Source organism: Thunnus albacares, chromosome 24 (genome assembly GCF_914725855.1).
Source record: "Thunnus albacares chromosome 24, fThuAlb1.1, whole genome shotgun sequence".
Classification (NCBI taxonomy): domain Eukaryota; kingdom Metazoa; phylum Chordata; class Actinopteri; order Scombriformes; family Scombridae; genus Thunnus; species Thunnus albacares.
The window spans coordinates 5,630,688-5,658,031 of record NC_058129.1 but is presented as its reverse complement, the minus strand read 5'-3'; the positions used below and the strand labels follow the sequence as shown (position 1 = coordinate 5,658,031).

Sequence of the window (27,344 nt, the reverse complement as noted above, 5' to 3'; positions counted from 1 at the left end):
TTCCCTTTTGCAATTAATCCATCTTTCCTTTCCTGATTCCTACACTGAATCATCTTTTCTTCTCTCGCCCTCTTTTTGTGAGTCTGTCTCTTAAAAATGTGTCCTTTTTCCTCTTCTGTCTCCGACACGCCCTTTTCATCCCTCCTACAATTTCTAAATCTTACAGTCATCCTCATCTCTTGCATTCTTCTGTCAGTCTTTTCATCCTGAATCATCGTTTCTATCTCCCCCCCCCTCTCTCTCTCTCTCTCTCACACACACACACACATACATACACACTTATTTCATTCCTCCTCTAAATCCGACCCTCTTTCTCTATGTGCCTCACAGCTTTCCAGCTCCCTTGGTTCCTACTCCCTCCTCCCATTCACACACATACACAACGTCCATCCCAGTTTCTCACACTCCTAAATCCTTGCCCCTATATCTCCCTGCTTGCCTGGCAGGGATCACACACACACACACACACACACACACACACACACACACACACACATACATACACACACACACACACACACACACATACATTTAGGCTTCACATATGTTACGGCTGATTAGGCTGGCAGAGCCACAGGGCACTCAGCCTATAGTGGAGGAGAATGGAGGGATGGATGGAAAGAGAGAGGGAGAAAGAGAGTGGTGGGAGGTGCAGCCGGGTAGACGTTGTTGGGTGATATTGAGAGAGGAGATGGATGCGAGAAAGGATGATTGATGGAGAGACCAATGTCAGAAAGTGGAAATCTCATTTTCCCTCCCTCCTCTACGATGAGGAAACTAGCTGTTTTCATTGGAAAACAATCACCCTGCGCAGTGAGCTACTGCACGACCCCTGTTACTTTCTCTGCGCGTTGAAGCCGCTCTCCGGTAGAGGGCGGAGTGAGTGAGTGAGAGAAAGAGAGAGAGAGAGAGAGAGAGAGAGAGAGAGAGAGAGAGGGTGAGAGAGAGAGAGAGTGAGTGTGAGTCAGGAAGAGTGGGAAAGCTGAGCTGCAGAGGGCTGGAGCTGCGGAAAGGAGAGGAGTGGACACGGGCTGCAGCGGACCCCGGGTACCTGCAGCCTGAGTGCGGGCGGGATGAGAGGCGGGAGTCGAGGGTGCTCCGGTTGACTGAACGAGGAAGGTTGATATTTGCACGAGTCGTGGTCTGAGAGAATAGTCACACACACACACGCACACTTACTCACTCACACATCTTAAGAACAGCGGGAGATGCATTACGTCATAGCCTCCCGTCGCCCTAGATGACCGCGCGCGCAGGACGGGATGATGCAGGGCTGCAGGACTAGACCGGGAACGGATTCCGCTGCTGCTGCTGCCGCTGCCACTGCTGCTCTCGAGCGCCCGGTGGCGGTGTCTCGACCTGACGAGGGAGAAGGGGAGCCGCCGTCGCGTGGCCGCCGGCTCTGATGGCTCCTCGCGCCCCGGGCGGGAAAGAGACACAGCAGTCGCCGCGGCGCGAGAGGGAAGGGGACAGCAGGTATCTGGGAAGTGACGTGGTATCCGCGCCCCGCGAGCAAGCACCACGGTGCGGTTGTCGTGCTTTTCACAGGAGGGCAGGAGCGGGAAGGGGAACATGGCCGCGCAGTCGGACGGCGGTAAAGCCGGGGTCGGGTGCGGCGGCGGCGGCAGCGGGTTCGCCCAGCTGTATGATGTTGACGCTGAGGAGCCGCTGGACTCCGCCGCGATCCACATCTGTCAGTGCTGCCGCTCCTCCGCTTGCTACTGGGGCTGCCGCTCAGCCTGCCTCGGCTCTCTGCTCGGCGGGGGCCAGCCTGCCGGAGGGGTCGGCATCCGGGAGACTCACTGCCCACCCCGGGAGCAGCTGTGGCTGGACTGCCTCTGGATCATCCTCGCCCTCCTTGTCTTCTTCTGGGACGTTGGTACGGACTTGTGCCTGGCGGTGGACTACTACCGAAGGCAGGACTACCTCTGGTTCGGCCTCACACTCTTCTTCGTGCTGGTGCCGTCGGTGCTGGTCCAAATTCTGAGTTTCCGCTGGTTCGTTCAGGACTACACCGGCGGGGGGCTCGGGGAGGTGGAGGGGCTGACTAAGCGGGGCGCGGTGGCTCTGGGGTGCCTGTATCCCGGCAGGGACCGCCTGCAGCTGGCCACCATCTGGCTGTGGCAGGCCACCATACACATCCTCCAGCTGGGACAAGTGTGGAGGTAAAGGGGGCACATACAACACACACCTGATCTCAACCTATCACCACACTCCCTCCCTTCCTCTCACTTTCTCTCTGTGACACACACTTTCTCATACACACACTTAATGCTCCTAATAGGTCGATTGGGGTGTCTACTCGATGAAGCTTAAAGAAAGGAAAGCTTGCTTCACACTGACAGGCTCTAGAGGAGGAGCAAGAAGAGGACAAGGAAAGGCTCTGAGTGACCTAGCTAGCACTTCAGCTACTATCTGGGGATGACAGACAGAAATTAAGAGAGACAGTGGTCCTACTATTTCACTAGATCACAGAGTTTGTTTCAGAGTTTCTTTCCTTTTTTGGGTCACCTTCTGAATAGTTAATTCAGCAACTCACATTCTATGTGCAGCCAAAAAGAACAGCATTTATTGCTGAGAGGCGTACAAGTCACTGACACTATCCACTACAACTGTAGCAATGGTAGAGTTACTATAGTAAGCCTTATTAACCCCATAGAGACTAGAGATAAAGTGACACACGATTTGTTTTTAGGGAAACGCTGTCCATGGTGCTGAAATCATCTCCAGCACCATGGACAGCAACAGTCAGGGTTCTTCACTCCAGTTAAAGAACAAGGAGTCATGGCTGTGTGTGTGTGTGTGTCTGCGTGTGTGTCTGCGCGTGTGTGTGTGTTTGCGTTTGTGCGTGTGTGTTTGTGTGCACTCATGCATGTCAGCGTGTGTGACCAGTGGAAAAACGGTGTCACGGCTCTTCCCATGAGTGTCAGCATGCATGGAGAGTACAAAGAGGAAAAAGCATCTGCGCTTCTGGCAACACGTCTCTCTCTCTCTTTCATTTTCACTTTCTCACACACACACACACACACACACACACACACACACGTATATATATACACACAGTTGGACATGGGTAGGTGCTAATTGAAGTGCTAAAAGCACTGGCGGGAAAAAACAAACACACACATGCACCCTTTTGCTCTTAAACACACACACATGTTTTTCTGTCGCTGGTTTCTTAGGCTGTAGGCTCTCCTGGGGTCCTTGCTTCATATTTGTGTTTGTGTGTGTGTGTGTGTGTGTTTGCGCGTGCACTTGTGTGACAGCACAAGTAGTAGTAGCAGGAGTGTGCAAGCCTCCTAGCCCTCTATACAAGGACAGTGTTCACTCTCTCGTTCCCTCCCCACCCCTCTCTCCAAGAAGACTCCTTAATGGTGTCCACTTGCCTCTGGGTGGGCAGCAGGGAGAGTAGAGTGGTGCGTGTGTGTGTGTGTTTACATCCTGCTGTGTGCGAGGGAGGGATGTGCTACTCAGCTCCTCTGCTTCAGTCTTTCTGTGGTTGTAGGGTTAAATCAACCCCCACACTCACACACATCCCTCCTCTGCTTCTGTGCACCCCACCCAGTAATCACCCCCTCAGCCTGCAGAATGGACTCTCCTACCTGGAGGAAGTGGAGGAACAGGAGGAGGTGGAAGAAGAAGGGGAGGGAGGGAGGGGGTTGTTTGTGGCTGAGGAAATGGTACAGCCTGATTGAGACAGATCGCTTAGAGATGGAGAGGCTGTGGAGAGAGAAGGGGTGGTGGTGGTGGGGAGGGGGAGGTTGCACATGCACAATGGGTGTAAAGGGGGGGGAGGGGAGAGGAAAGAGATGGAGAGGAGAGAGGGAAAGGGAGGAGTGAGAGTGGGGTGGAGGGGTGCAAGATTTACTGTATTCGGTACATATGGTCTGCAGTTATGGAAACCACGGACGTTAAGTAGCTGTCATGGTCACCTGCCACGCTGCACAGTAAAGCCTCAATCCTCAACCTGAATGTAAATGATCACACGTCCTGTTGACAGATTTTTAAAAAGACAAACAAATGATGCTGGTTCTTTATCCTTCATTGATCTTGAGTCAAGGGCAAACAGCATTTTGGTGTTTGTATCTTATTTTAAAGCTGCAAAATCAATTAATTCAGTTTTAAACGGTTTGTTAAGAGGTATTTAAATACATGTACGTGATAACGGAGGGCATGCGTGTGTAGGCGTTTTCCTATGGATGGTGCATTATTTATGTTATGTGAATTAAGCTCGTATGTTTCGAACCAGATGGCTGTAATAGCAAGACATATAGAGCCATGCATAATGTAGTAGCACACACACACGCAGTGACACTCCTGCACGTACAGTAGTAATGTACACGCAGGGAAGCAGGAGGATATCATTAGAGTACATTTGCACATATGTGCATTTACACATACATGCATCCACACACACATATACACACATACACACATACACACATACACACACACACTCTTTGTAAGTGCCCTGAGGCATTTTTAATTGAAATCACTGCCTACATCCCACCCACATGTACTGTTGTCTCCCACATCTAGAAATCCAGTCAGTATATACGAAACAAAACCATTTTATGGCTGTTTGTTCATGAGGAGCTTTAATGAATGATCAGACCATAATAAAGCCTTGAAATATTTATAGTACAGGTTCAGTAGGGCTAATTCCTTTTACAATTGTATTTGTTTTATTTGTCAAATTACTATATAATGTGGTATCATGTAGTTTTTGTATTGATGGGTTGCATTCACAAGACCATCAGATGATTGTTGAACATCTATAAATGTCTAAATCACAAATCATATTTTGATAGCAATTTTTAACAGAATTTCTTGATGACTTTATCATCTTTATCAGCATCTTCATCTTTTGAATTACATATATGTGGAATTTCCAAGTAGAACATTCGTTTTGCCACTATTCCCAGTAACATACAGATCAATAACATGATGGAATTCTACACAAGTCGAATGTTCAAAATTTGGATTTTCTTATTTACCGCTTGTTTCAATAAGCAGCTTTTTTCATCTTGATACTTGTCACTGTACCCATTAGATGCATTAGAGTTGCAACTAATGATTGTTTCATTGTTGTTTAATCTGACAATTATTTTCCTGTTTATTCCATCAGTCGTTTTGTCTAAAAATGTCAGAAAATAGTGAAAATGGCCACTATAAGTTTTAGGGCTGCAACTAACGATTATTTTCATTATTGTTTAGATCTGTTGTTATTTTCTGGATTAATCAATTAGTTGTTTGGTCTATAAAATGTCAGAAAATGGTGAAAAATGTTTATCACCGTTTCACAAAGCCCAAGATACAACCTCAAATCTCTTGTTTTGTCCCGACCAGCAATCCACATCAAAGATGTTCAGCCCACTATCATAGAGAACTAAAGAATCCAGAAAATATACACATTTAAGAAGCTGAAACCAAAGAATTTCAAATTTAAAGCGATTAATCAATTATCAAGATAGATGCCGATTAATTTTCGGTCGATTGACGAATCAACTAATCTTTGCAGCTATAAAAAGTTTGCAGAATCAAGGTGACATTTTCAAAGAAATTGTGTTTTTATCAGACCAACAAACCCATTAAGGTTATTATCATACACCATGAGGAATAGCATCAGCTCATCACACCTCAGCAAATACTTTTTTGCTTATAAAAATGACATTTTTTCAATTATCAGAATAGTTGCCAGTAAATTTCCTGTCGATTGAGTGACCGAGAAATCATTGTAGTGCTTGCTTTGTTTTAACTGTTTGCATTAATGCTCATTGCTGCTCATCAGGTGAAGTTCATCAAGTCAGATTGTCAGACCAGCAGGTGTAGCTCATTATCAGAGCTTCATGAATATGACGTTCACACTCATGGAGTTTAAAACGGAAGTTTCAAGCAGGCAAAACACATAATTAGTGAGAAAGAAAACAAATGACATTGAAAAGTATAGACTGGAAGGATTTATGTTATGTATTAATTAGCGCTCTTACCTCTGATCCCCTACAGGTATATCAGGACGCTGTATCTGGGCGTCATGTCACGCCGGCAGAAGGAGCACCAGCGACGCTGGTACTGGGCCATGATGTTCGAATACGCAGACGTCAACATGCTGCGGCTGCTGGAGACTTTCCTGGAGTCTGCACCTCAGCTGGTCCTGCAGCTCTGCATCATGATCCAGGAGAACCGAGCCGAGACGCTGCAGTGTAGGTGGAGCGCCAATTACACTGGCTTCAGTTCCCAAGATCACTGCACAGGGTGTCTGAAAAGCCAGGGAAACCAGTTCCTCATGAACACTACCAACTTCCTGACACACTGACAAACACACCATGATTTCATGTAGAGCACAAAGCACATACAAATCAACAGCTGCATAAACAGTAATTAGCAATTTGCACACATCATGCTCAGTAATTTGTGACTGCAGATGGTGCTGCTTTTGGATTTTCACACAATGGTTTTTTTGTTCACGTTGTCCCAGAGAGCACTATCATAAGTGTCCGGGGGATGTGCTAGCCAAAGTCCATCAGCCTCCTCTTCCTTATTCATCCAGGAAATGTATCATCTAGGAGGCCACCCACTGGTGTTATTCATTCCTATCACGCTGGAGTTTTGTGACACCTTCTACTTTAATGCAAATATGTGACTAGCACAGGGGGTGGATCCACACAGCAGCAGGAACATTAAAAATAACTTTGTAGTTGAGACTCATACTTTTAATTGTCTTTACCAAATGTTTCTTTCCTGTCACACACTACCTCTTACCTAAGGATGTGCTCACATTATTATACACAGATCGCCCCCACTGACTCAACATAATTTTGTGCCAACTCAACTTTTGTTTCTGAAACCTTAAAACTCTGATTCAACTTTATTCTGATTGAGTCACTCAAACAAAAAAAAAGCATCCACATCATCCACCTCTCTTCTCTTTTTCTCCTCTTGTAACCCTGCTCTGTCTCTCCCTGTAGGCATCTCCTCCCTCGCCTCCCTCCTGTCACTCGCCTGGGTTCTGGCCTCCTACCACAAACTGCTGCGGGACTCGCGTGATGACCAGCGCAGCATGAGTTATCGCGGGGCGCTGCTACACCTCTTTTGGCGCCTCTTCACCATCTCATCCCGCGTCCTCTCACTCGCCCTCTTCGCCTCGCTCTTTCACATCTACTTCGGCATCTTCGTGGTGGTCCACTGGTGCGCCATGGCCTTCTGGGTGGTGCACGGTGGCACCGACTTCTGTATGTCCAAGTGGGAGGAGGTGCTCTTCAATATGGTGGTCGGCATTGTCTACATCTTCTGCTGGTTTAACGTGAAGGAGGGCCGGACGCGCTACAGAATGGTAGCGTACTACATCGTGGTGTTGGCAGAGAACACCATCCTCACTGGACTGTGGTGAGTTAATCCAAGTGGCATTTTCTTACATCTTGAACCTAGATGCAACAAATGCAATATCATGAAGGAAATCTTGACACGTAAAAGATGTCAAATTTATTTGTTGCATGCAATGTACTAAGATAAGGAAGAAAAAACCTCAGTACCTTAGGAATAAAAACAGAAGAAATCCCAAGAGAGGCAATTCAAACAAGGTTCCCCCCTCCTTCGGCAACTTGGTATGCAACAGAAGCTGTAGATGGGAAAAAGGCATTTACAAAAACAATAACAGAAATACAATCTAACCGTAGAGTTACAGTAAGTTTGATTTAGATATAAGACCAACAAAATGAGCTGTATAAAATATATCTCAAGAGATGAGTGCCAGGAAGTAAGTCCATGAAAATGTCCAGTGGGGGTTCCTCATATCAAGTCCAAGGAAGACCAGGAAGGGAATGGGATTTCATATGGATGGGACAGCTCTGAAAATTTGTGTGGGGAGCATTAACAGAGCAGCAGTAAAACACTCTGATGGCTTTGGTGTTTTACTGTGATTTGTTTAAAACTTTAAAACTGAATTATCAAATGTGTGTAGGTGTGAAGGGCAATCTTTTGTTACACTTTTAAAGCAGGAAGGAGAAACGTAAGAAGTTAGAAGGTAAGTATGAGGAGCAAAGTGATTTACTATTATATTCATAAAACTGCAGGTACGCCTACAGGGACCCAGTGCTGACCGACTCCTACGCTGTCCCAGCACTGTGCAGCGTCTACCTGACGTTCGCCGGTGGGGTCCTGGTCATGCTGCTGTACTATGGCTTTCTGCACCCTGCCATTGCCCACCTCCAGCCAAGCCCCGCCTCGTCTTGTTGCGCCCAGCTGCTATGGGGTCTACCCCTGCCCCCGTCGGCCCCGCCTACAGCCCCGCCCACCCCAGCCCACATGACCAAGTCACTGACAGAGGAGGATGTGGCCGAGACGTGTCTTCCTGTCTTCCAAGTGAGGTCAGTACCTCCCACCGCCAAGCCTGAGGGCCCGCTTATAAAGATCGACATGCCCAGGAAGCGTTATCCGGCGTGGGACGCTCACTACGTAGACAGGCGCCTGCGGAGGACTATAAACATCCTGCAGTACATAACGCCGGCCGCTGTGGGCATCCGCTACCGAGATGGACCCCTGCTGTATGAACTGCTGCAGTATGAGTCCTCACTCTGACACACACACTTGTCAGCTTACACACACATCAGTACGCAAAAGCACATACACACTATAGAAAGACATGTCTGCATACATGTATACTCAGATTCAGAGAAGATTGAGAAACACATTCACACACACAGTGGCGCACTTGATAAAAGCACACAGACACAAAAGCAATCTGTCACACTTTTATGCACCCACACACACACACACACACACACACACACACACACTTACACACACACATACCTTGTGGGTACCTACGACCTGCAAGTCCCATGGCCATGACTCAACAAGCTGCTTCAGCGCGAGTCCATCTCTTTCTCTCTTTATCCCTCTGTGTCTCTATTTCCGACTCCTTTGATCGCCCCTCATCTGTTATCATTTATTTAGTTTCACGCGTCCGAGCTCCGCTGTGAAGAAAAAACTAAAAAATCAAAAAACAAGCGCAGTTTCACACCGGAGTCTTTGACCACCGCATGCCGTTTACGTTGCGCACACTTTCACGGGTTTCAGAAGAATAAAAAGACGTGACACAAAGAAAGAACAAACGTCACTTTTAATAAAAGGAGTTTCTGAACACATTGTCGTTAGTCTAGTCAAAAGGTAGTGTATATATTTTCTATGTACAGAAGGGATGTTTTTTATGTACCGTTACGTTGTTGTCAACTGGGGATAGAGCAGTTGGACATGTAGGTTTTGAGGGGTGGTTGTTGAGGTTACCAAGGAGAGTAGAAGAGCATGATGGGAAAAATGGAGACGTAGAAGGTTTTGGCATCTAATGCGCACTGAAACTAATTTCACTCAACGTTTGAGCTACAGTCTATTAAAGGAATAGTTTGATATTTTGGGAAATATGCTAATTCCACCTTCTTGCTGAAAGTTAGGTGAGAAGATTAGCTTAGCTTAGCATAAAGAATGAAAGCAGGGGGAAACAGCTAGCCTGGCTCTTTCCAAAGTAAAAAAAAACCCTACCAGCACTTCTTAAGCTCATTAAGTTGTAACTGGTTTGTTCAATCTGTATACAAATAGAAACGTAAAAATGAGTAGTTGTGGTTTTATGGAGTTATGTGCTTTAAATATTTCACAGTGACTTCCTGGAGTCTTGTCTGACCAAGAAATAGTTACAATAAATAAGTAGGTAGATTTTTAAAGTACAGAGCCAGGCCAGAGGTTTCCCCCTAATTTCAGTATTTATACTAAGCTATGCTAATCGTCTCCTGGTTCTTGCATCATACTTAACGGAGAGATAAAAGAGTATCTATCTTCTCATCTAACTCTCATCAAGAAAGCAAATAAGCATATTTCTAAAAATGCCAAACTGTTCCTTTAGCAACACTTTAGCATACACTATGTTAAACAACAGTTAGCAACAATAGCTCTAAAGTGAGAAAATGAGAAGTAGTACATGCTCAAAGCAAAACTTAATACTAAAATAATATAATGTTCTTGCTCCTGAATGCCTAGCAATTTGAAAATATTTCAAAAGTCAAAACTTACTGTGGCAAAAATGTCTGCGTAGATAAAGAAAAGGTGGTTTACGCCTGAAATCAGCTGGGTTAGCTAGCCGGATATTTAAGTTTTACATTTTATGATTCTACATGCTATGCGCTAAAAAAGAAAACATTTTATTAACAAAAGGTAATTTTACTTACAGATATAGTCTCTGTCTCTCACTCAACACACTGTATGCTAAAGTGTTAGCATGGAGCTTGAGCCAAAGATCTACTGAGGACAGATGATTGATATTAATATTGAAGTTGATATTGTTAAACATGTACATTAGTCAGTATGCCAATCTCCCCAAAATTCTGTAATGCTAATTCCTTAACATTTATCAGACCAGTGTAGACAAATCCATGTGTTTTTGAATTGCAAATGCAAGCTCAATCAAAAAATACCATCAAAAGCAGACAAAAGGTGAGGATCTCCAATATTGTTACATTTTAAATTCCGAAAAACAGAGAAAAATCCGAAATCCTTTAAGAATTCTGAAAGAAAATTGAAGGGACAAGTTCTCCATCATTTCCTGTTATGCTTAGAGGGGATTCTGGGAGGTGAAATTTTCTTTAACTATTCCGTCCACAGTTGCTAATGCAAAAAAAAAACCTGGCTGGTTTACCTTGCTAGACAGTGACAAAAATGAGAAATCATTTCCAAATTTTCAACAGAAAGAGCAAATGCATGACTATTAATATTTGATCTATGTCTACTACATTTTTCTGTGTGTGATGTCTTAATCATGTTGGTCCCACGCTAACAGGGTGCTGCCACTGAAGCTGATATAAAACAGTTTTGGACTTCAATCGTCACAACCCTCTCGATGATTTCTCTTCTCCTGTAACACGTCCAATATCAACTCCTACAAAGCCACCCACGGCTGAGCTGTGATGTATGGCTCATTATTTATTTTTTTGTTTGTTTATCCCTGTAATCCAAGCTGTTACATTGGCAGGCGACAACAAATGAGCCAAGATATCAGTCATCAGGCCGTCGACAGGAACGCTGAAACTCCTGAAATCACATGCCGTCAGAAGGCCGCCTTAACACCGCGTGGCGGCCAGTTTTCTGCGGTCCCATGTTAGTGGTAGAGCTGAGCGCATAAAGTGTGAAAAGGGGTACTTTAACATATTTTGGAGTTTTATTCTCGTCTTTTAGTAAGTGCTGAAACGATGAGTCGATTGGCTTATTAATTGACATCAGTTTTGATAATTAAGTCAGTAATCATGCAAAAATGCCCTGTCTCCAACTTCTCAAATATGAGGATCTGATACTTCTCTCTGTTTTATATCATAATAAATTGAATACTTGTGAATTTTGGACTGTTGCTTGGACAAAACAAGGAATTTGGAGATGTCAACTTGGGCACTAAGAACTTGTAATGCATATTTTTCTCTGTCTCCTGCCATTTTATAGACCCGTGATCTGAAATCTTTTTGGCTTGTGACCCCTTAAAACGAAGCAATGTCTGCTTGTGACCCCTGATCAATGGTTACATAGGTCCACTGGTTGTTACCAGTATAACCAGTGGACATGTCTGAATTATCTTTAGAGGCTTGAAGAAATAAAATTATTCAATAATTCATGTGAGAATAAAGCAAACATTGCAATAAAGTATAAAGAAGTAAACTGAATTTTGTGCAGCAACTTTCCTATCCTGTTCATCATCTTGTAAGATTTATCTTACGACCCTTGAAAGGGTCCCAACCCCCATGTTGGGAACCATTGTTATAGACTAAACAATTAATTGATTAATCTAAAAAATGCTCAATAGGCGATTGATTATTTTAAGTCCTATCAGTTTTCATCACAGTGCGGCAGATAAAAAAAGGAGGCTAACACAAAAAATGTTGAAGTATCCCTTTAAGTTTGAACAATGTGAACAAGGAGTGAGCTTACATTACTTTTCCGTGGTGCTACAGTAGTCAAATAAAAAATAAATCAGTTCATTTGCTGCAAAATGACAAGCAGATTTAGTAGATGCGAACGTGCAACAGAAGCAGCAGCATCGGTGTTCATATGGTGCAACACACTCAAGCTACAGAGTCAATTGGCTGCTAATCCCACTTCATATGGTGCAAATATGAAACACACATGTACTTATGGTGCAATAAGGGCAGATTGTCTCTTTGAATTCTATGGTGCAACTTCAGTACTGCCTTCAGTTATCGGCCGAGGCTGTGCCAAAGGCTCCGTCCAAATGGACAACTGCTCTTCCTGTCCTGCAGAAGCTATGCAAGTCTCTGATGCAGGGAGATGTGCTTAGTTCACACACATACACACTCACAACACACACACATACATACACACACACACACACACGCACACACACACAGACAGGGTTTTCCTCCGCAACAGGGAGATGTGCTTAGTACACACATGCAACCACAAAGTGAAAAGTAGTGTAAAAACATGGGATATATCCCTACCTCACCGCTTGAACACATACTTACACACACACTCACACACTAATATCCAATGATCCCTTACCCCTTTATAATTTGGGAACAATATTCATATGGTGCTATTGAGTAAAGCTGGATGGTTTTTGTATAGTCGTGGTTACAGTGATATGATATGAAGAATTTAGCCAAATATGTTTAGAAAATTTGAGTGTTTCACATTCAGATTGATTGAATAGTAGTGTAATTCAATCAATCTCCTCATGTAGAGAGTGTACATAAAAACAGCAACACCTTCTGTCTTTGTGAAACTAGGTGACACATACAGTAAAAAGCTACAATGCCTTATCCACTCAACAGAAGTGGAGGTTTTTTTTTTCCAAGATAACTGAGTTGTGCAAAAAGATGAAAATTAGGAGGGTGGTGCTACTTTTTTTGGTACACTCTGATTTGGACATGCACAGCACATTAATGTCAAAGCACAGCGCTTTAAAGCAAAGGAAAACAGCATACTGTGTTAGCACGTCGTCCGACAAACCGTATATGTGCCATCTAGAGAGCACAGTCAGGCATTTTGTGTTAGTCTCACAGATCGTGCTTGTGAATTTCTTGCATGAATGTTCTAGATTTGAGCTCCCAGGAAAATAATAACGGTCACTGCAGAGGCTTAAAGGTTTGAAGAGTCACAGCTTCGTATGTGCTTCAGGGTTGTTTAAGGGAGATTTATGTTGAGATCCAGAGCAGCTGTCCCACTAGCTTTCCCCCCCACCACCCAGCACTGACCTCTGACCTTTTCTGACCCAAACCATAACCCCTCGCACCCTCAACTCCAGCCAATCAGAGATCAGGTGTAACATAGCCAAATCAGGTCTGACACAACCAAAAAAAAAAAAAAAAAAAAAATACAGTTATTTCTTGTTACGGAAACATTCTTGCTTCTCATGTGCAGCGTTCAGACTCAGTTGTAGCCTCTGTTTTCAATTCAAATCACGCTTCATATCACTCAGCAGTCACAAAATGCCTGGATCCACATTCTGGTCTACAATCGAGTCTGCACCGCTACAAATGAGAAGTTTGTAACCAGAGCCTTAGCCAGGCCTGCTCTGTAGGAAATTGAAATCCAGTGTTTTGTCACTATTGTATGGCTACATATCCACAGCTATGCAAGGTTACAGACAGAAAGGTTCTGGGCTTGGATAATCTTTACAAAAAAAAAAAAAAACCACATCACTGTTCTCATGTATTGCTTGTTTTGTTATTATTTATTTGCCTTTTTTATTAGTTTGCAATGAGGAGGTGAAGGAAGCAGAAACTATAATGTATTAATTAATTTCTAGTATTAATGTGCAACAGTGCAAACGTGACGTACACCGATCTGTACCATCTGTTTACATTTTTTGAGAGTTTTTGCATTTGTTTATAATAATTTGGTGCGAATCATTTTTATGGACTTCATTAAGAATTTGTCTCTTGATATATAAAAATGGTCGGGAGGGGGGGAAAAAAACAGTGTAACATACCTTTAACTTGAGAACAACTGAGATGGATGCAACCTCCCGACTGAGGAATGTGCATCCGATTGTGAAAATTAAAACCGGAGTTATTTTTGTCCTTTGGATTAACACATAAATGTTCCACTATCAGGGTCTGCAAAGCATATGAGGCCTGTGGTTAGGCTGTGTGTGTGTGTGTGTGAGTGTGCGTGCGCGTGTGTGTGTGAATGTGTGTGTGTGTGTCAGTAAAGCTTCATATGCTTTTTTTTAGCCAAAGTTTCACTCGCTTGATCCAGAGCTGTGAAAGTATCATTACTCATCATAGTTTTGTAGAACTCGAGGCCAGACGCTAAGCTGTTTCTGATCTCAGACCAGTTTCTACCAGATCTGAGTACAACTACGATAGAAATCCTCTCCTTTTAGAACTGAAGAGGTTCGGTTGTTTTGGCACAAATACTCACATTCAATCATGGAAAAAGAGCAGGAAGGATTTCAGTGATTTGACTCAGGTCTGGCTACTATAAGCACAGGGCAGGGTCAAACTAAACCTTAATGTGGATGTATCTATATGATGTACAATGAGCTATTATTTTGTTGCCGTCATGCTTTTCTACTGTGTTCTTCAGCTTGGAAAAAAAAAAGTAGATTTAGAGATTTCAATGTGCAAAAGTAGCTTTTATTTTCTCGTGGTTGGCATTTTGATTGTAAATACCTTTTTCTGGTAATCCTCCTCAGTTGGATCTATGTTCGATGAGTTTGCTTAGATGGCTCTTTCAAATGTACCGATAGTAAATGTTCTTTATAAATATCCAGAATGTAAGACGAAAGAGAAAAATATGGCTTGACTGGAAACTGTGTTTTCGTAGGAGTCTGTGCCATCGTGTTGTCCTGAGTATAAGCACACTGATATTAGATCTGTAGGCAGGATGAAGTTTTTGGAGATGATTTGCCAGACAGCCGTTAGCAAGATCTGGTTCAGTTAACATCTGACTCACATTGCTGCTAAAGACTAAAGATAGTTTTTAATTATTCAGTGAAGAAAAACCATCTCAATCTCTGATATTTTGCATTCAAACAAGTGAAAAATAAACCAATTGGATGAGATTTGTTTTCAAAAAATGTTTTAGAAACAAAATATGACATTTTGGGGAATACGCTTATTTGCTTTTTTGCCAAGAGTTAGATGGAAAGATTGATTCAACTCCCATATCTGTACACTAAATATGAAGCACAACAAATGAAATTCCATTACGGATACGGAAAGAAATTTGGGTGAAACAACCCTTTAAGGAAAATTAGGCAACTTAGGAGTCACATATTTGTTCAATAGGACATTTTGGACTCTGAATGTGATTAAAAAGCTTGATAAGATGGTCATATCTGCAATGTGCAGCTCATAAGTATATATACATAAGCACATATTTCAAACTTTGGGCTGAAAATGGCCACAGAGGAACAAAACCAGCCGTCCTGCAGTTTTATTTTCTACTGAGAGCAGGCAGGGGCTGTCTGGCGAACATCTCAGGACTTCACCGTTAAGAATGATGGCTGCTGTCATCAACCGTGTTCAAACCGCTCCTGCGTCAGCTCATAAAACATCATTCAGGAACCTGGTCTTTGGGGGCATTCCCAAATTCACACCGAATGTCTGACCAACCACAAACTAAACGGGAGAGAAACGAGACCACACGTTTGTGTATCTCCGGTTTGTGTTGTGTTCTGTGTCTACGATAGTGTAAAAACATTCTGGGGAAGAGTTGAATGATATTTTCAATGGCTCTAGGTGGCCAACATTAGGAAATGTGTTATTTTTGTTACAATACCTCCTGAAAATAAAGTCTATTTATCTGTGAAGAGACAAAGATTTACAATAATACAGATGACTACATAGAAATTATGACAGATTTTAAAAATATAAAACAGATATAAATGAAAACATGTACAGTTCATTTGGTTTTGAACACGATACAGAAATGTATATGTGTCAGTACTGAGTTTGATTTTATATATTTACCATTTTATTACATTGTAATGTTGTGACTGCGATGGAGAAAAAAAAAATATAAAGGAATATAAATTAATTTTTCCAAATGTGTGTCGCTCTTCCTTTCCATTTAATCACTTGTGATGTGAGGGGGATGTCACATGAACCACAACACAAAGGTTTTTCACAATTTCCAAGCAGCTTTATTCATTTTTGGAAAATCTCATTAAACCACTGAAATCTCTGGACAGGCCAAGCAGGATTTGCATAGTACCAAAAGGACTTTTTACACTTCTCAAAACTAGAAAAACTAAAACAGTACCTTTAAGGCTCAAACAGAAATAGAGTGCAAAAAAACGCAGCTTGCATGTAGCATTTTAACATCACAAACACACATAAATATGATGAATATGATCACCATAAAAGTGAGACCATCTTGTCAAGACTATACTGCGTTTTTACCCCTGGTCACTGGATCAAATGTGTCACTTAATTTGCTGCAACACCAAACAGCAAACAACAGTGTTTATGGGATATATGGTCTGAATTAGAAAACATACCAGCAATGACATTACTGCTGGAGTGAGTCATTGCAAATTGTCTCATTTGTTTATGGTGATTATATCAAGGCAGCGTAAGTAATTTTACATATTGATGTTGAAGAAAATGCTACGTGCAGAACGAAGAACAGAACATGGCATGAGTGTGGATGGAAGTTTCCTCGTGATTCGTTTCAGCAGCCAGAGGCACGTTACAAACACAAACACATGAATAAATACATGAACAGTGTATACATGTGCACTGCATTAAAAGATAAGGTGATATTGGTGATATTCTGCAGTTTTACTGTCAACGAATTCCATGAAAACACCAAAATCAACCGCTCAACCCCAACGTTTCATTAAAAAAAAAAAAAAAAAAAAAGGCTCAGTCATTACCTAAAGCTGCTTGGCACTTTAGTTTTTAGCAAACATGACTCAAACAGGAGTAAACTGAATTTGTTGGGGACTATTTTCAGCTGCGGATTAGTACATATTTGATGTTCTAGTGAATATTTTGCAGCAGGACAGTTTATGTTAACTTGAGTCAGAATAATCTAGTGTATGTGTTTATGGTCATGAAGGAACATGTCATCAAGAGCAGCGGTGTGACAGATTGATGTGTTTTAATGGTTATAAATAGACAAATGAGATCTATGGCACAGAGGTGTAAGATATTTTCACTACACAGACAATAACTGTTAGTAGATTCTTTCATTGTTAGTTTTGCCTGTTTCATGGGATTCGTTGACAGTAAGAAACATATAGAATATAACCAGACGTATCCTTTACACTCTCATCGTCAACTACTCACTACTTCAGCAGCACATCAACAGACCTGATCCCTGAAAAACACCCGGCTGTCATATCAATATAACCTTGAGCAAAACCTGTAGCATAAAAAAGCCCAAATTTCAGTGAATAAAAATGGACTCCAAAATGCTTTTTTCCAAGTTTGAAACATTAAAAATCATGACCTGAATCTGATCTTGTAATATTTCTAAAATTTAGGAGTTCCAGTGTGTAACTATCCTACCTGATACTGATAATAACTATTATTTTGCTTTAGTTCCCTTTCATTGAGAGACAAAATCCCACCTTAAGAATGTCTCTTTTTCAGATGGTGAATATGTCTTTGGACAAATGAACTGTCTTTGGTATAATTCATATACATACTATGAGAACAGAATGAACACCTGCGACAACTACATTTAGTGAACAATTTGCATAGAAATCTCCAAAACACCATTTCCTCTTACTGTAACATTTATAGACTTTATTACCTTTTATGATATAATTTAATATTAAAAATGTATAAATTCCAATTTCAAATGTAAGTTTTTATGGATGAATATAAATATGAATATGAATATGAATATGGATAAAAGGGGGAAATTAAAGCATTATTTAGATGATGTCAGACTCAGGTATCAGTGCAACAAATAAACCTAAACAGTAACAGTACACAGAGTAGATATAGTAATCTGAACAATAAAGTTCATTAAAGCTAAAAAACATAAAAGCTTTCCTCTTCATGAAACAGGATCTCGGTGAGATGCAATATAAATCTTAAATAAGCTATTGGCGCCCTCTGCTGGCAAAAAGTAACACAACAAATACAAAAAATACAAACACATCTAGAAACAAAATTCCTAAAGCAACATAAAATAAATCTCTTAAATCAGTATATTAACCAAAAGTCTCTTTTTTTAATCTCCCAGAATAAAATTATAATCTCAATGTGATCATCTTTTCACCAAAAAAGTCTTCAATATCTCCTCAGAAACTAATTTTATTGTGCAACAAAACTTCACTGGCTTCTTGTTATATGTTCAAGTCATCTCTGGTAACAGGATTTTTAACAACAGTAACATTGTGGAGAGTTAATGAAAACTATAGTATTTACCATTTCTTACATCTGTTTTTTATACCAGTGTACAAATCCACAGCAGAAGAATCATGTGTCAGTGGACCTAAAGGCTTTTAAAACAGCATGTGTGTGTGCACATGAACACACACATATAGACATGCCGGAGTGAAAGCTTGGCCAATGGCCTCAGTGAGTAAAGTGCAATATGTCAAGTACCTATTGGAGTATGAACAGGTGACACAGATTAGTGTGTGATGACCGGCTCTGACTGATCTACTCCAACAAAGGGTCGTCGTCATCGTCGTCATAGTCAACCTGCAGCCTCTGAAAGGGCCGGGGGCCTGACGGGCGGCGCTGGCTCAGGTACCTGAATAGAACTGGGGAAAAACAAGTCTTTCTAGTTTGTTGATGAGCTGGAGACACGCAGTACATTTACGCTGAAACATCAGGGGTTAAGGGTTACCTTTCAAAACCTCAAACTCAACGTCAGCCCTGGAGCTTACTGTTGCACTATCACAATCGTGCACCTGCTCGACTGCACTCCCACTTGGTTTTTAAAAGCAGTACTTCAAGAGTTTGTAACTGCTCTCTGTCTACCAGCATTTTCCCTCCAATTTTAAAAATGCAGTTGTTTATCTTCTTAAAAGTCCTCTCTGGATGTCACTTCCAAGATTTTTGGAAAAAATCCAATCTGGCTTTAATCCTCTTCACAGGATGGAAACTGCTCTGGTATAAGTCACTTATGGCCCACAGCTTGTATCTTAACTCTCCTTGTTCTCAGCTCAGCCTTTGACACAGAAGAACACAATGTCTTCATCAGTGTTGGCATCAGTGATGTAGCTCTAGACTGGTTTCTTTCTTATCTGTCCAACAGATCCTTCTCTGTTGTGGTTGGAGATGCTTCCTCTTCTTTTATGGGGTACCACAGGGGTCCATCCTGGGTCCCCTTTTATTCTCTATCTACATGCTATCCCTCAAAAATATTATGCATAGACATAACATCAACTTCCATTGTAATGTGCATGATATGCAACTGTATGTCCTGATAAAGTGTGAGGCCACCGATTTACCGATGTTATGTCCTGCCTTGCTGAAGTTTAAAAAACAATTCAAACTTGCAGTTTCACATCTAATAATGTTAGAAATGAAGCCCACAATCTAAGTTTTTTTGTTTGTTTTTTTAACTGTGAGCTGTCATTCCATGCTTAGGAGACTAAAGGTGACTGGGACATCCAAGCAAGACTGGGTCATTTATCTCTGACTTGATTATTGTGTAGGACTTAATTCTAGTCTCAGCACGCGAAACATCCAAAGATGTTTTACACAAAAAAAAATGCTGCTGCCAGCTTTTAACATTTGTTCAGGGAAGCAATCACCTAACACCAATCCTGGCTGCTCTTCACTAGTCACCTGTCAGTTTAAGAACTGATTTGAGGATTTAATGGCACATTGTTAAAGTCCTACTAGTGGTTGCAAAATCTCACCTTGTCACAAAGGGTGACTGTATTTTTAATGACACTGTGATTACCCATTTTATTATTTCATCTCCTTTTTATAGCTTACTTTTATGTTTCTTGCTCTCATTTCACTGCTTCTGCTCTCGTACTATTCCTTGAGAAGTAATAAACAGTAAGTAATATACTGTTGCAATCGTTCGCACTTACCAGTAATTGTAGTGAGTACCAGTAGGACGCCCACCACCAGGCCAACCACCAGTGGGACATCCCAGCAGGTCTCAGCAGCCAGCAGGCATCGAGCCTTGTTCAGGGTACCATTGTTGGGCTGCTGGGGTACCGACAACAGGTGGCACATTAGCGGGTAAATGTCCACGCTCTGTAAACTGCTCATTCGATAGCCCTGACGGAAGCTGGGCCCCACCGCTGCCAGGAAGGGGTGCATGCTGGGTAAGGAGTTGTCATAGCCGTGATCACCCACTGAGAGAGGGAAGGAAAGAGAGAGAGAGCTGTTTATTTAATAAAACAAAAGCCAGCCTGTGAAGAGTGGAAGGAAAACAAAAATCACAGCTGACTTTGTTATTGACCAGATTTCTGACTATCCCAGTTTAGGAACACAAAAGACAGAAATGATTTAAGATACGTACATCTCGGCAGCTTGTTTCCTTGCCGCACTATGGTCCAGCCCTCGTCAGCAATCAGAATGATTGGCTGGATGCGCTGGTTGTTCCGGTAGTGCAGCCTATCAGGAATGGCCTTCTTCAAATATGCCGTCATGTGGGGGTGGCACTTTTTCAGCAGGGCAAAGACGGTATCTGGGTCTGTAACAGGAAAAGGCATTACTAGAGAATGAAGATGCAAATTTGGACTTCTTATACAAATTGTTTCTAATTCACCCTGATAATCATAAATTAATCAAGCTTTATCTATGTTTTTATACAGGAAATAAAAGTTCCACTATTTTTCTTTAGGATAACGACAACAGATGTATGATTAGGTACATCAAAGAAAGCCTGTTTGTATGCTAGCTCATCTCACATTAGTTGATGTGAGCCTGGTTACCTTTCTTTGGGATGAGGGCTGTGACGGGTGAGAGGTCAACCAGCGTGTAGTTGTCGGGGTGGAGGCAGGTGTCCAGCTGTATAAGACGCTCGGCCGAGCACTGAGCCATGCCGTGGTCACTGGTTACCAGGACGTTAATGTGACCCCAGAGGCCTGTCCGCTTCAGCTCAGACACCAGCAGGCCGATGTTGTCATCAACCTGATCACATGCAACCAGACATAGCCATCAATAACTGTTTCCATCAAGCAAATTCTGAGTGAAAGGTGTTATGCCCCAAATGAGATTAACCTTCAAGTGAGCTGACTCAGTAAATCATGCCAAACCTAAGCTACGTTTCCATTTTTATTACACATTTATCAATATAAACATGTCTGCCAAGCAAAAGCACAGACTTAATTGCACTGAGGAAATGCTACTAAAACCTGCTGCTTTAATTTAGCTTTTCTAATTCAATAATATAATTCATATAAAAATTCACAGATGGAACCTTTGCTGCAGAGAGATACACAAACATCACATGACCAAACAGTCTGACAGGTAATAAGACAAGATCAAGACAAAATTCAAACAAGACAAGGTCAAAACCTTGGAGGACTGTGTATGGTCAATGTGAAACTGTGGCTAATTTGTTACAGGGATAGTCAGCGGTAGTGTCTATAATGTGAATTCCTGGATATTAAAGGTTCATCTGCTATTTTCTGTAGTGGCCCCAGTAATATTTGTTGTTTAAGTGTACTAAAATAGTACATGACATGGCTAAGTAAGTTGAGTCCAAAAAAAGGTTATAAATGCAGTTGCAAGAACAATACTTTCCACTCATATCTTGGGATGTTTGCTTTGAAAGAGAACTTATTTTAATTCTAATTAGAACTATTCTAATTATCTGTTAACTCCCCCTGCTCTTTCATCTGTTTCACTCTACATTTTGGGTGCAAATTCAGGAGGCTTATCTCCGCCCAGTTACCACAATTACAGTCAAATTGAGCGCACCTGCAGAGCAGCCGCCCTACCCTAAACTGACATTATAAGGCTGGTCCAGCCAACGATGCTGAAAGTTACTGCAGAGCATGAAAATTGCATATGTTATAATTTCACAACTTGTTACTCAGGTTTCACTGGCGGAGTGACAATACCTACCAAAAACACATACATCTGTGTGTGTGTTAATGTAAGATGTGCTGGTATGAATATTTTACTACAGCAAAGACCAAAAGTCTGATTCCTGTCTGAGCCAAAAATTGCTTAATTTGATTATTTATTAAAAGTTGGAGATTCTATTTTTCAAAAATAACAATCCCTAAAACGTACAATGATTAATTAATACAACAATACTATACAACATCCCAAACATATTCTCAGAAAACAAAACCTAACCTTTGGTTAAACTGACTAAAACCATATTTTAACACCTGGACAGATCTTTTTTTTTTTTTTTTCCCCTATCTCTGTCTCCCCTCATTCCCTATCTTCATCTACTTTCAGCCATCAATACATAAAATGCCAAAAAATTACTAAAAAACAACAATTGGAGATTTCGAGGTGACCTGAGACTTCTAATAAAAAACTCCACTTCACATTGTGAGCTGTTCTTTACCTCAAGCTCCTTACTTCGTATAGCAACACGATGGCTTACTTACTTACTGTAGTTTCAACTGTGTTTGACAAGTCAGAATGTCCACTGGGAGAAAGATCTCTATTAGAGTTGTGTATGACATATACTTGCAAACTTTTCATTTAGAACAGTGTCTTTTGGACATTTAGTTTTGTAAACCAGGCTCAAGCAAACTCCTCTGAGGTTTTGAGTTAAAAAAAAACAAAAAAACTTCCACAGTCTGTACCTCCTTCAGAACTTTGGCCATAGCAGTGGTGTTGTCGGGGCCGAATATGTGACCTGACCGGTCAGGTTCCTCCCAGTAGAGAGCTGCGAACATCACTCCTTGCTCCTGGGGGAATGAGACATAGCATACAGAATGTCAGACAAGAGCTGTTCACCCTTCCAGACTTCAAGCATTGCAATGTCGACCAAAGTCCTGTCAACTAAGTTTTAGAGCAGCGAACAAAGTAGAAATGGAAACCTTGGAAGACATTAATGGGAAAACAAAAAGGAGTGGAAATACAGTGAAATATATCTATAACTAATACATTAAATGTAACGGTAAGCTTAGTAAAGTAACTTTTCTACCGTCCCGTTTCCCAACATCCAGCTTGTCACGTTCCCCAATCGTTGCTCGAACGTCACATTCGGGTTGTAGTGAAAGAAGTGTGTCGCCGTGTGGTTGCTGATGGTCACTTCGGAGCCGGGCCACATCATGGCCGCTGTCTTGTAGCCGGAGTCAAGCGCCGAGACCCAGAGGGGCCGCGCCTCGTTCCACCACATCGGGTCGGTGTCGTTGCCAGCGTGGAAGCTCTTGCGGCTGATGGGGTCGTACATGTTACTGGCCAGGATACCATGAGACTCAGCGTACAGCCCTGTCACCTGGAGACGACAACAAATATTACTTTTCTTATGATAGCTATAACTCATTGTTATGCTAGTATTGTGTATTTGAATTTATTCTACCTTTTTATTCAAATGTTAAAACGCCTCATTAACTTCAGATATGACTTATCATTTCTTATTTGCCTTTGTATTATTATCCTCATGGCTTCTATAATCAAAGCTTCTACATTTTATTATAATGGTTGAATTATTAGGGGTCTAAGCACCAGCTGTGTTGGAAACCTATTGTTTTTGTTCAGATTTTTATTAGGGGTCCCCTAGGGAACCTGCTAAATTTAGATAAAAGTATAAAATATATTGCTGATACAAACAGATACATATTTACCACATATGCTAGTATGCATTCTAATCTCTTCACACTATCAGATAAAAAGCTGGAAGGAAATGTTTTCAGACAAGCATCTCATCGGCAGTCTATCACGCTAAGAACAGCACATGCTGCTGGTTACCAGGCTGTAGTGGTTAGGGAACGTCTTGGTGATGAAGACGTTTGTGAGCTGCTCCACCAGGACCCCTTGGCTATACAGGAGCTTCAGGTTTGGCATGGGAAACCTCTGCAGGTAGTCGGCTCGGAAACCGTCGAATGATACCAGCAACAGCGGCAGAGGAGCCTGCTCAGCCGTGTTGTTCTCTGTCACCACAGAGTGCACACCACACAGGAAGCCCAGCAGTATTTTAAGTAACATCCTGTAGAGATACAAAGAGAAACACAAGTTAATGCTCATTTCTCTTTCAATTTGAGCCATCTAACTTTAACTATAACATCATGTACATATTTTCAAATAATACCTGAGGAGTTAGTATTGATGAAAGAGTTATATATCTTCGAGGAATTAATGCAAAGAGGTGCAAATTCAATCTAATAATGTACTGCCGTCTAAAGGGAACCAGAGAACAGTGAATCTGAAGTTAACAATCCATATAAGGATCTAACAAAGAATAAAGTGATGACACCAGACACAGAAAAAAAAAAGAAATTCCTCAAGAAAGACTAAAAGCTCTAAAGCTAAATCAGCTCTTTTAAGTAATCGCTAACCTAAACAGTCAAGTTTGAGTTTCACATCGCTAATCTGGATTCTAAACTCTCAGTTTATCTTCAAGCCAAAAGCATTCTTCGGTGTCCAACTTTTGCTTACAAAGAAATGAAACTGAGAACTGTCCCTAAATGCTGGTAACATGTCAGTTTCAACAGCTCTGTTACTACTGATGTGGTTTCAACGGCTGCTCATGGTGATACCATCTAGCGTGAGGTGGGGGGTGGTGGGTCAATGTTTACTGGTAAAGGCTGTGGTCCTTTTTTTTATTGAAATGGAAAGTTTGTTTTGTTCCTTTACACATTCTGTCATGAAAGAGAATCCCTACCCCTCCTCTCCTTCAAAACATTTGCTTTATGTTGTTATCAAAGATGACTTTTTAAATCAAGTGCATTAGAAACACGCCTCAGAAGCATATGCAATCTTAAATTATCTAATAAACTCAATCTGTTCACTGCCTTGATACTGAAATTATTGGATTCCTGCTCATGTTGTATGTCCCACATCAAAGTCCTGTTCCATATGCATCAAATTACAAGACATGAAGACACTACTGCACATTTCAAGCTTGGTTTGACACAGTTAAATGTGCATTTTCATAACAGCTATACAAGACTGTGAGACTGAAAAGAGTTTATTTCACAAACAAACACCCACAGTTTTTTACACAGTGTGATCACTGTCCTAATTGGAGCTTCCTATTCCACTCGCTTCTATCAAATATCATTTTCTTATTTGCTTTTTAAAATGAGAGAGTTAAGCCGCTCCAAAAGCAAAGATCACAAGCTGTGATCTCCGAGATGCGTGAAATTGGGAGTAAATCAAAAGAAATTAGATTGACTACAAGCACAGCTGGGAAACGAATGGAAGACAGAGAGACATTGAATCCCTCTCTCGCCTCTCGATTTGATTTAATTCGCTTTCAATAAAGTCTTTAAGGCTTTTAGTCTGCCACATCTGCCATAGAAGAACCTCATAAAGTTACCTAAGTAAAATCTAATTTGTGAATATCACAACTCAAGTGGTGCAAGCTTAGGATGACAGAAATTGAATAAGACACCAAAAGTGAACATTTTTCTAAGATCCAACAACACAGCCTTATTCTGAACACTGAATAACCTGCAACATATACACTAAAGCTGCAACGATTAGTTGATTAATTGATTAGTTGTCAACTATTAAATTAATCACCAACTATTTTGATAATCAATTAATCATTTTGAGTCATTTTTTTAAGAAAGAATTGTTCAAATTCTCTGATTTTAGCTTCTTAAATGTGAATATTTCCTGGTTTCTTTAGTCTTCTATGACAGTAAACTGAATATCTTTGGGTTTTGGACAGAACAAGACATGTTCTTGGATGTTATGGACAAAATAACTAATCGATTCATGGAGAAATGATGGGCAGATTAATCGATAATAAAAATAATAGTTAGTTGTAGCCCTAATAAATTCATGTTAGAGGCATAAATATTACAATAGTAATTCTGCATCTGTCTCAACCACATCACAGTTTTAACACAGTTTCAAAGACATTATTATTACATACATTATGTGTTTTTATATTTCCCTAATTGTTGATTCATTTCTAAGTAAACAAGGCAACTGACTTCCAACTGAAACCTGAAACCTGTTCAACAGCCAACGGACAGGTCAAATAAATAGCAGGAAGCCTCTATTATTTGACGAAGAGTAACGAGGAAATGTCATTATTTATTGCATAAATAGCCACTAAAGACAAAGCAGAAGTAAAACGAAAAACGGATGATATCAACTGAGTGAGAAACATGTTATTTTCACTATCAGCAGGGCAGCTTGTTAGCAGCCTGCAAGTAGAAGCAGCGGTTAGCTTGCTAATGACAGCGTCCACATAAAAACTGTCAATTTCGTAATGTTACCTGTAACAGGGCAGGTGTCCTCCAACACAGTAGCGCTCAATAACTTTTCCCTGTAATCTATTTACGCAACAACATCGTAAATGAACTTCCTCAAAATGACGAGAGACGTTGTCGAGCTAGCAAAGATAATTTGTAGCAAATTCCGGTGAGAAATTTCTCAATAAATCCCTCATTGAAATATGACGCACCGTAATACAAAAAACGGATGTGTAGTTATCTATAATTTGGTTTTATATCTCCACAGATATTCACTGTCTTATTCTCTTTTAAGAGAAACACAGCAATACGCATTAACGGTTTCGTTTATACGTTTAAAAAATATATCATGCTCTAATTTTGACGTCACGTCACCTTTCACTTCCTCTCTTGTTGCGTTTACCTTAACGTAGTGACGCCTTGACTAGATTGGCAGTTCAAGCAGCGAATCAGCGTTCAGACTTTCGGGGGCGGGACAAGTATTAGTGGTCTTTCAGTTGCATGGATGTAGTTAAATATAAGAAACACAATAGCTTTTGCACCTTTGTTAAAAATGACGAAATATTCTCATTTTGTACATGATACTAATTTTAGCTTGAAATACGAGTAGAATAGCACACTATTGTTCATCCAGTTATTTAGTAAAGTCACTTAAACATACCTCTGTGAGATACTATTGTGGTAAATGAGGCTAGATTAGAAGTGCATGACCAACTCCACCACAATGCCTCTCACTTTTTACATTGCAGCATTGCATTGCAACTCCACACTTGCATGCAACTCTTCATACAAACTGATCTCAAGTTTAAGGTACTACACTACACAAGATAAATCAAAAAGGGCTTTGGCAGAGGCATAAGCCTTCACACACCAGCAGGAAATTTCATGAATCCTCCTCATATGCGATCTTACATGACTCTTAAATTGATTTATCCACAATCTTCAATCACTATCAGCATGATGAGAAAACTACAAGAATATATAGTTATACTGACCTTTGGTGGGTGTTACATTCTGCCATATCCATCTTATGGTCCTCCTACACCGTAGAAGGCTCACAGTTAACCAG

The 27,344-nt window shown here is 41.2% G+C and overlaps 2 protein-coding genes across 3 annotated transcripts; one reads left to right on the top strand and one right to left on the bottom strand.

Annotated features, from left to right (window-relative positions):
• Positions 1-513: 513 nt before the first annotated feature.
• xkr6a (XK, Kell blood group complex subunit-related family, member 6a) lies at positions 514-16,038 on the top strand. Its single transcript, XM_044345340.1, has 4 exons — positions 514-2,165; positions 6,007-6,203; positions 6,969-7,386; positions 8,073-16,038. The coding sequence occupies exons 1-4, from the start codon at positions 1,573-1,575 to the stop codon at positions 8,575-8,577; spliced, it is 1,713 nt and encodes a 570-aa protein (XP_044201275.1). The 5' UTR covers positions 514-1,572; the 3' UTR covers positions 8,578-16,038.
• An 83-nt stretch (positions 16,039-16,121) lies between these two features.
• enpp4 (ectonucleotide pyrophosphatase/phosphodiesterase 4) lies at positions 16,122-27,344 on the bottom strand. Of its 2 annotated transcripts, none has more exons than XM_044344713.1 (8): positions 27,271-27,344; positions 23,817-24,054; positions 23,050-23,343; positions 22,706-22,810; positions 20,867-21,065; positions 20,452-20,625; positions 20,015-20,284; positions 16,122-18,727 (listed from the first exon to the last, which is right to left on the bottom strand). In XM_044344713.1, the coding sequence occupies exons 1-8, from the start codon at positions 27,300-27,302 to the stop codon at positions 18,624-18,626; spliced, it is 1,416 nt and encodes a 471-aa protein (XP_044200648.1). In that variant the 5' UTR covers positions 27,303-27,344; the 3' UTR covers positions 16,122-18,623. The 2 variants fall into 2 exon arrangements, with proteins under 2 accessions (XP_044200648.1, XP_044200649.1); XM_044344714.1 differs by lacking the exon at positions 27,271-27,344 and adding an exon at positions 26,300-26,627.

What these genes read in the sequence shown, in the direction of transcription:
- xkr6a (XM_044345340.1), top strand. Translation starts at nt 1,573, where the DNA reads ATGGCCGCGCAGTCGGACGGCGGTAAAGCCGGGGTCGGGTGCGGCGGC. An exon ending in CAGCTGGGACAAGTGTGGAG is followed by an intron (nt 2,166 to 6,006) that starts GTAAAGGGGGCA and finishes GATCCCCTACAG; the next exon opens with GTATATCAGGACGCTGTATC. An exon ending in ACCATCCTCACTGGACTGTG is followed by an intron (nt 7,387 to 8,072) that starts GTGAGTTAATCC and finishes ATAAAACTGCAG; the next exon opens with GTACGCCTACAGGGACCCAG.
- enpp4 (XM_044344713.1), bottom strand. Translation starts at nt 27,302, where the DNA reads ATGGATATGGCAGAATGTAACACCCACCAAAG. An exon ending in GAATGTAACACCCACCAAAG is followed by an intron (nt 24,055 to 27,270) that starts GTCAGTATAACT and finishes GTATCTCTACAG; the next exon opens with GATGTTACTTAAAATACTGC. An exon ending in AGCCCTCATCCCAAAGAAAG is followed by an intron (nt 20,626 to 20,866) that starts GTAACCAGGCTC and finishes TTCCTGTTACAG; the next exon opens with ACCCAGATACCGTCTTTGCC.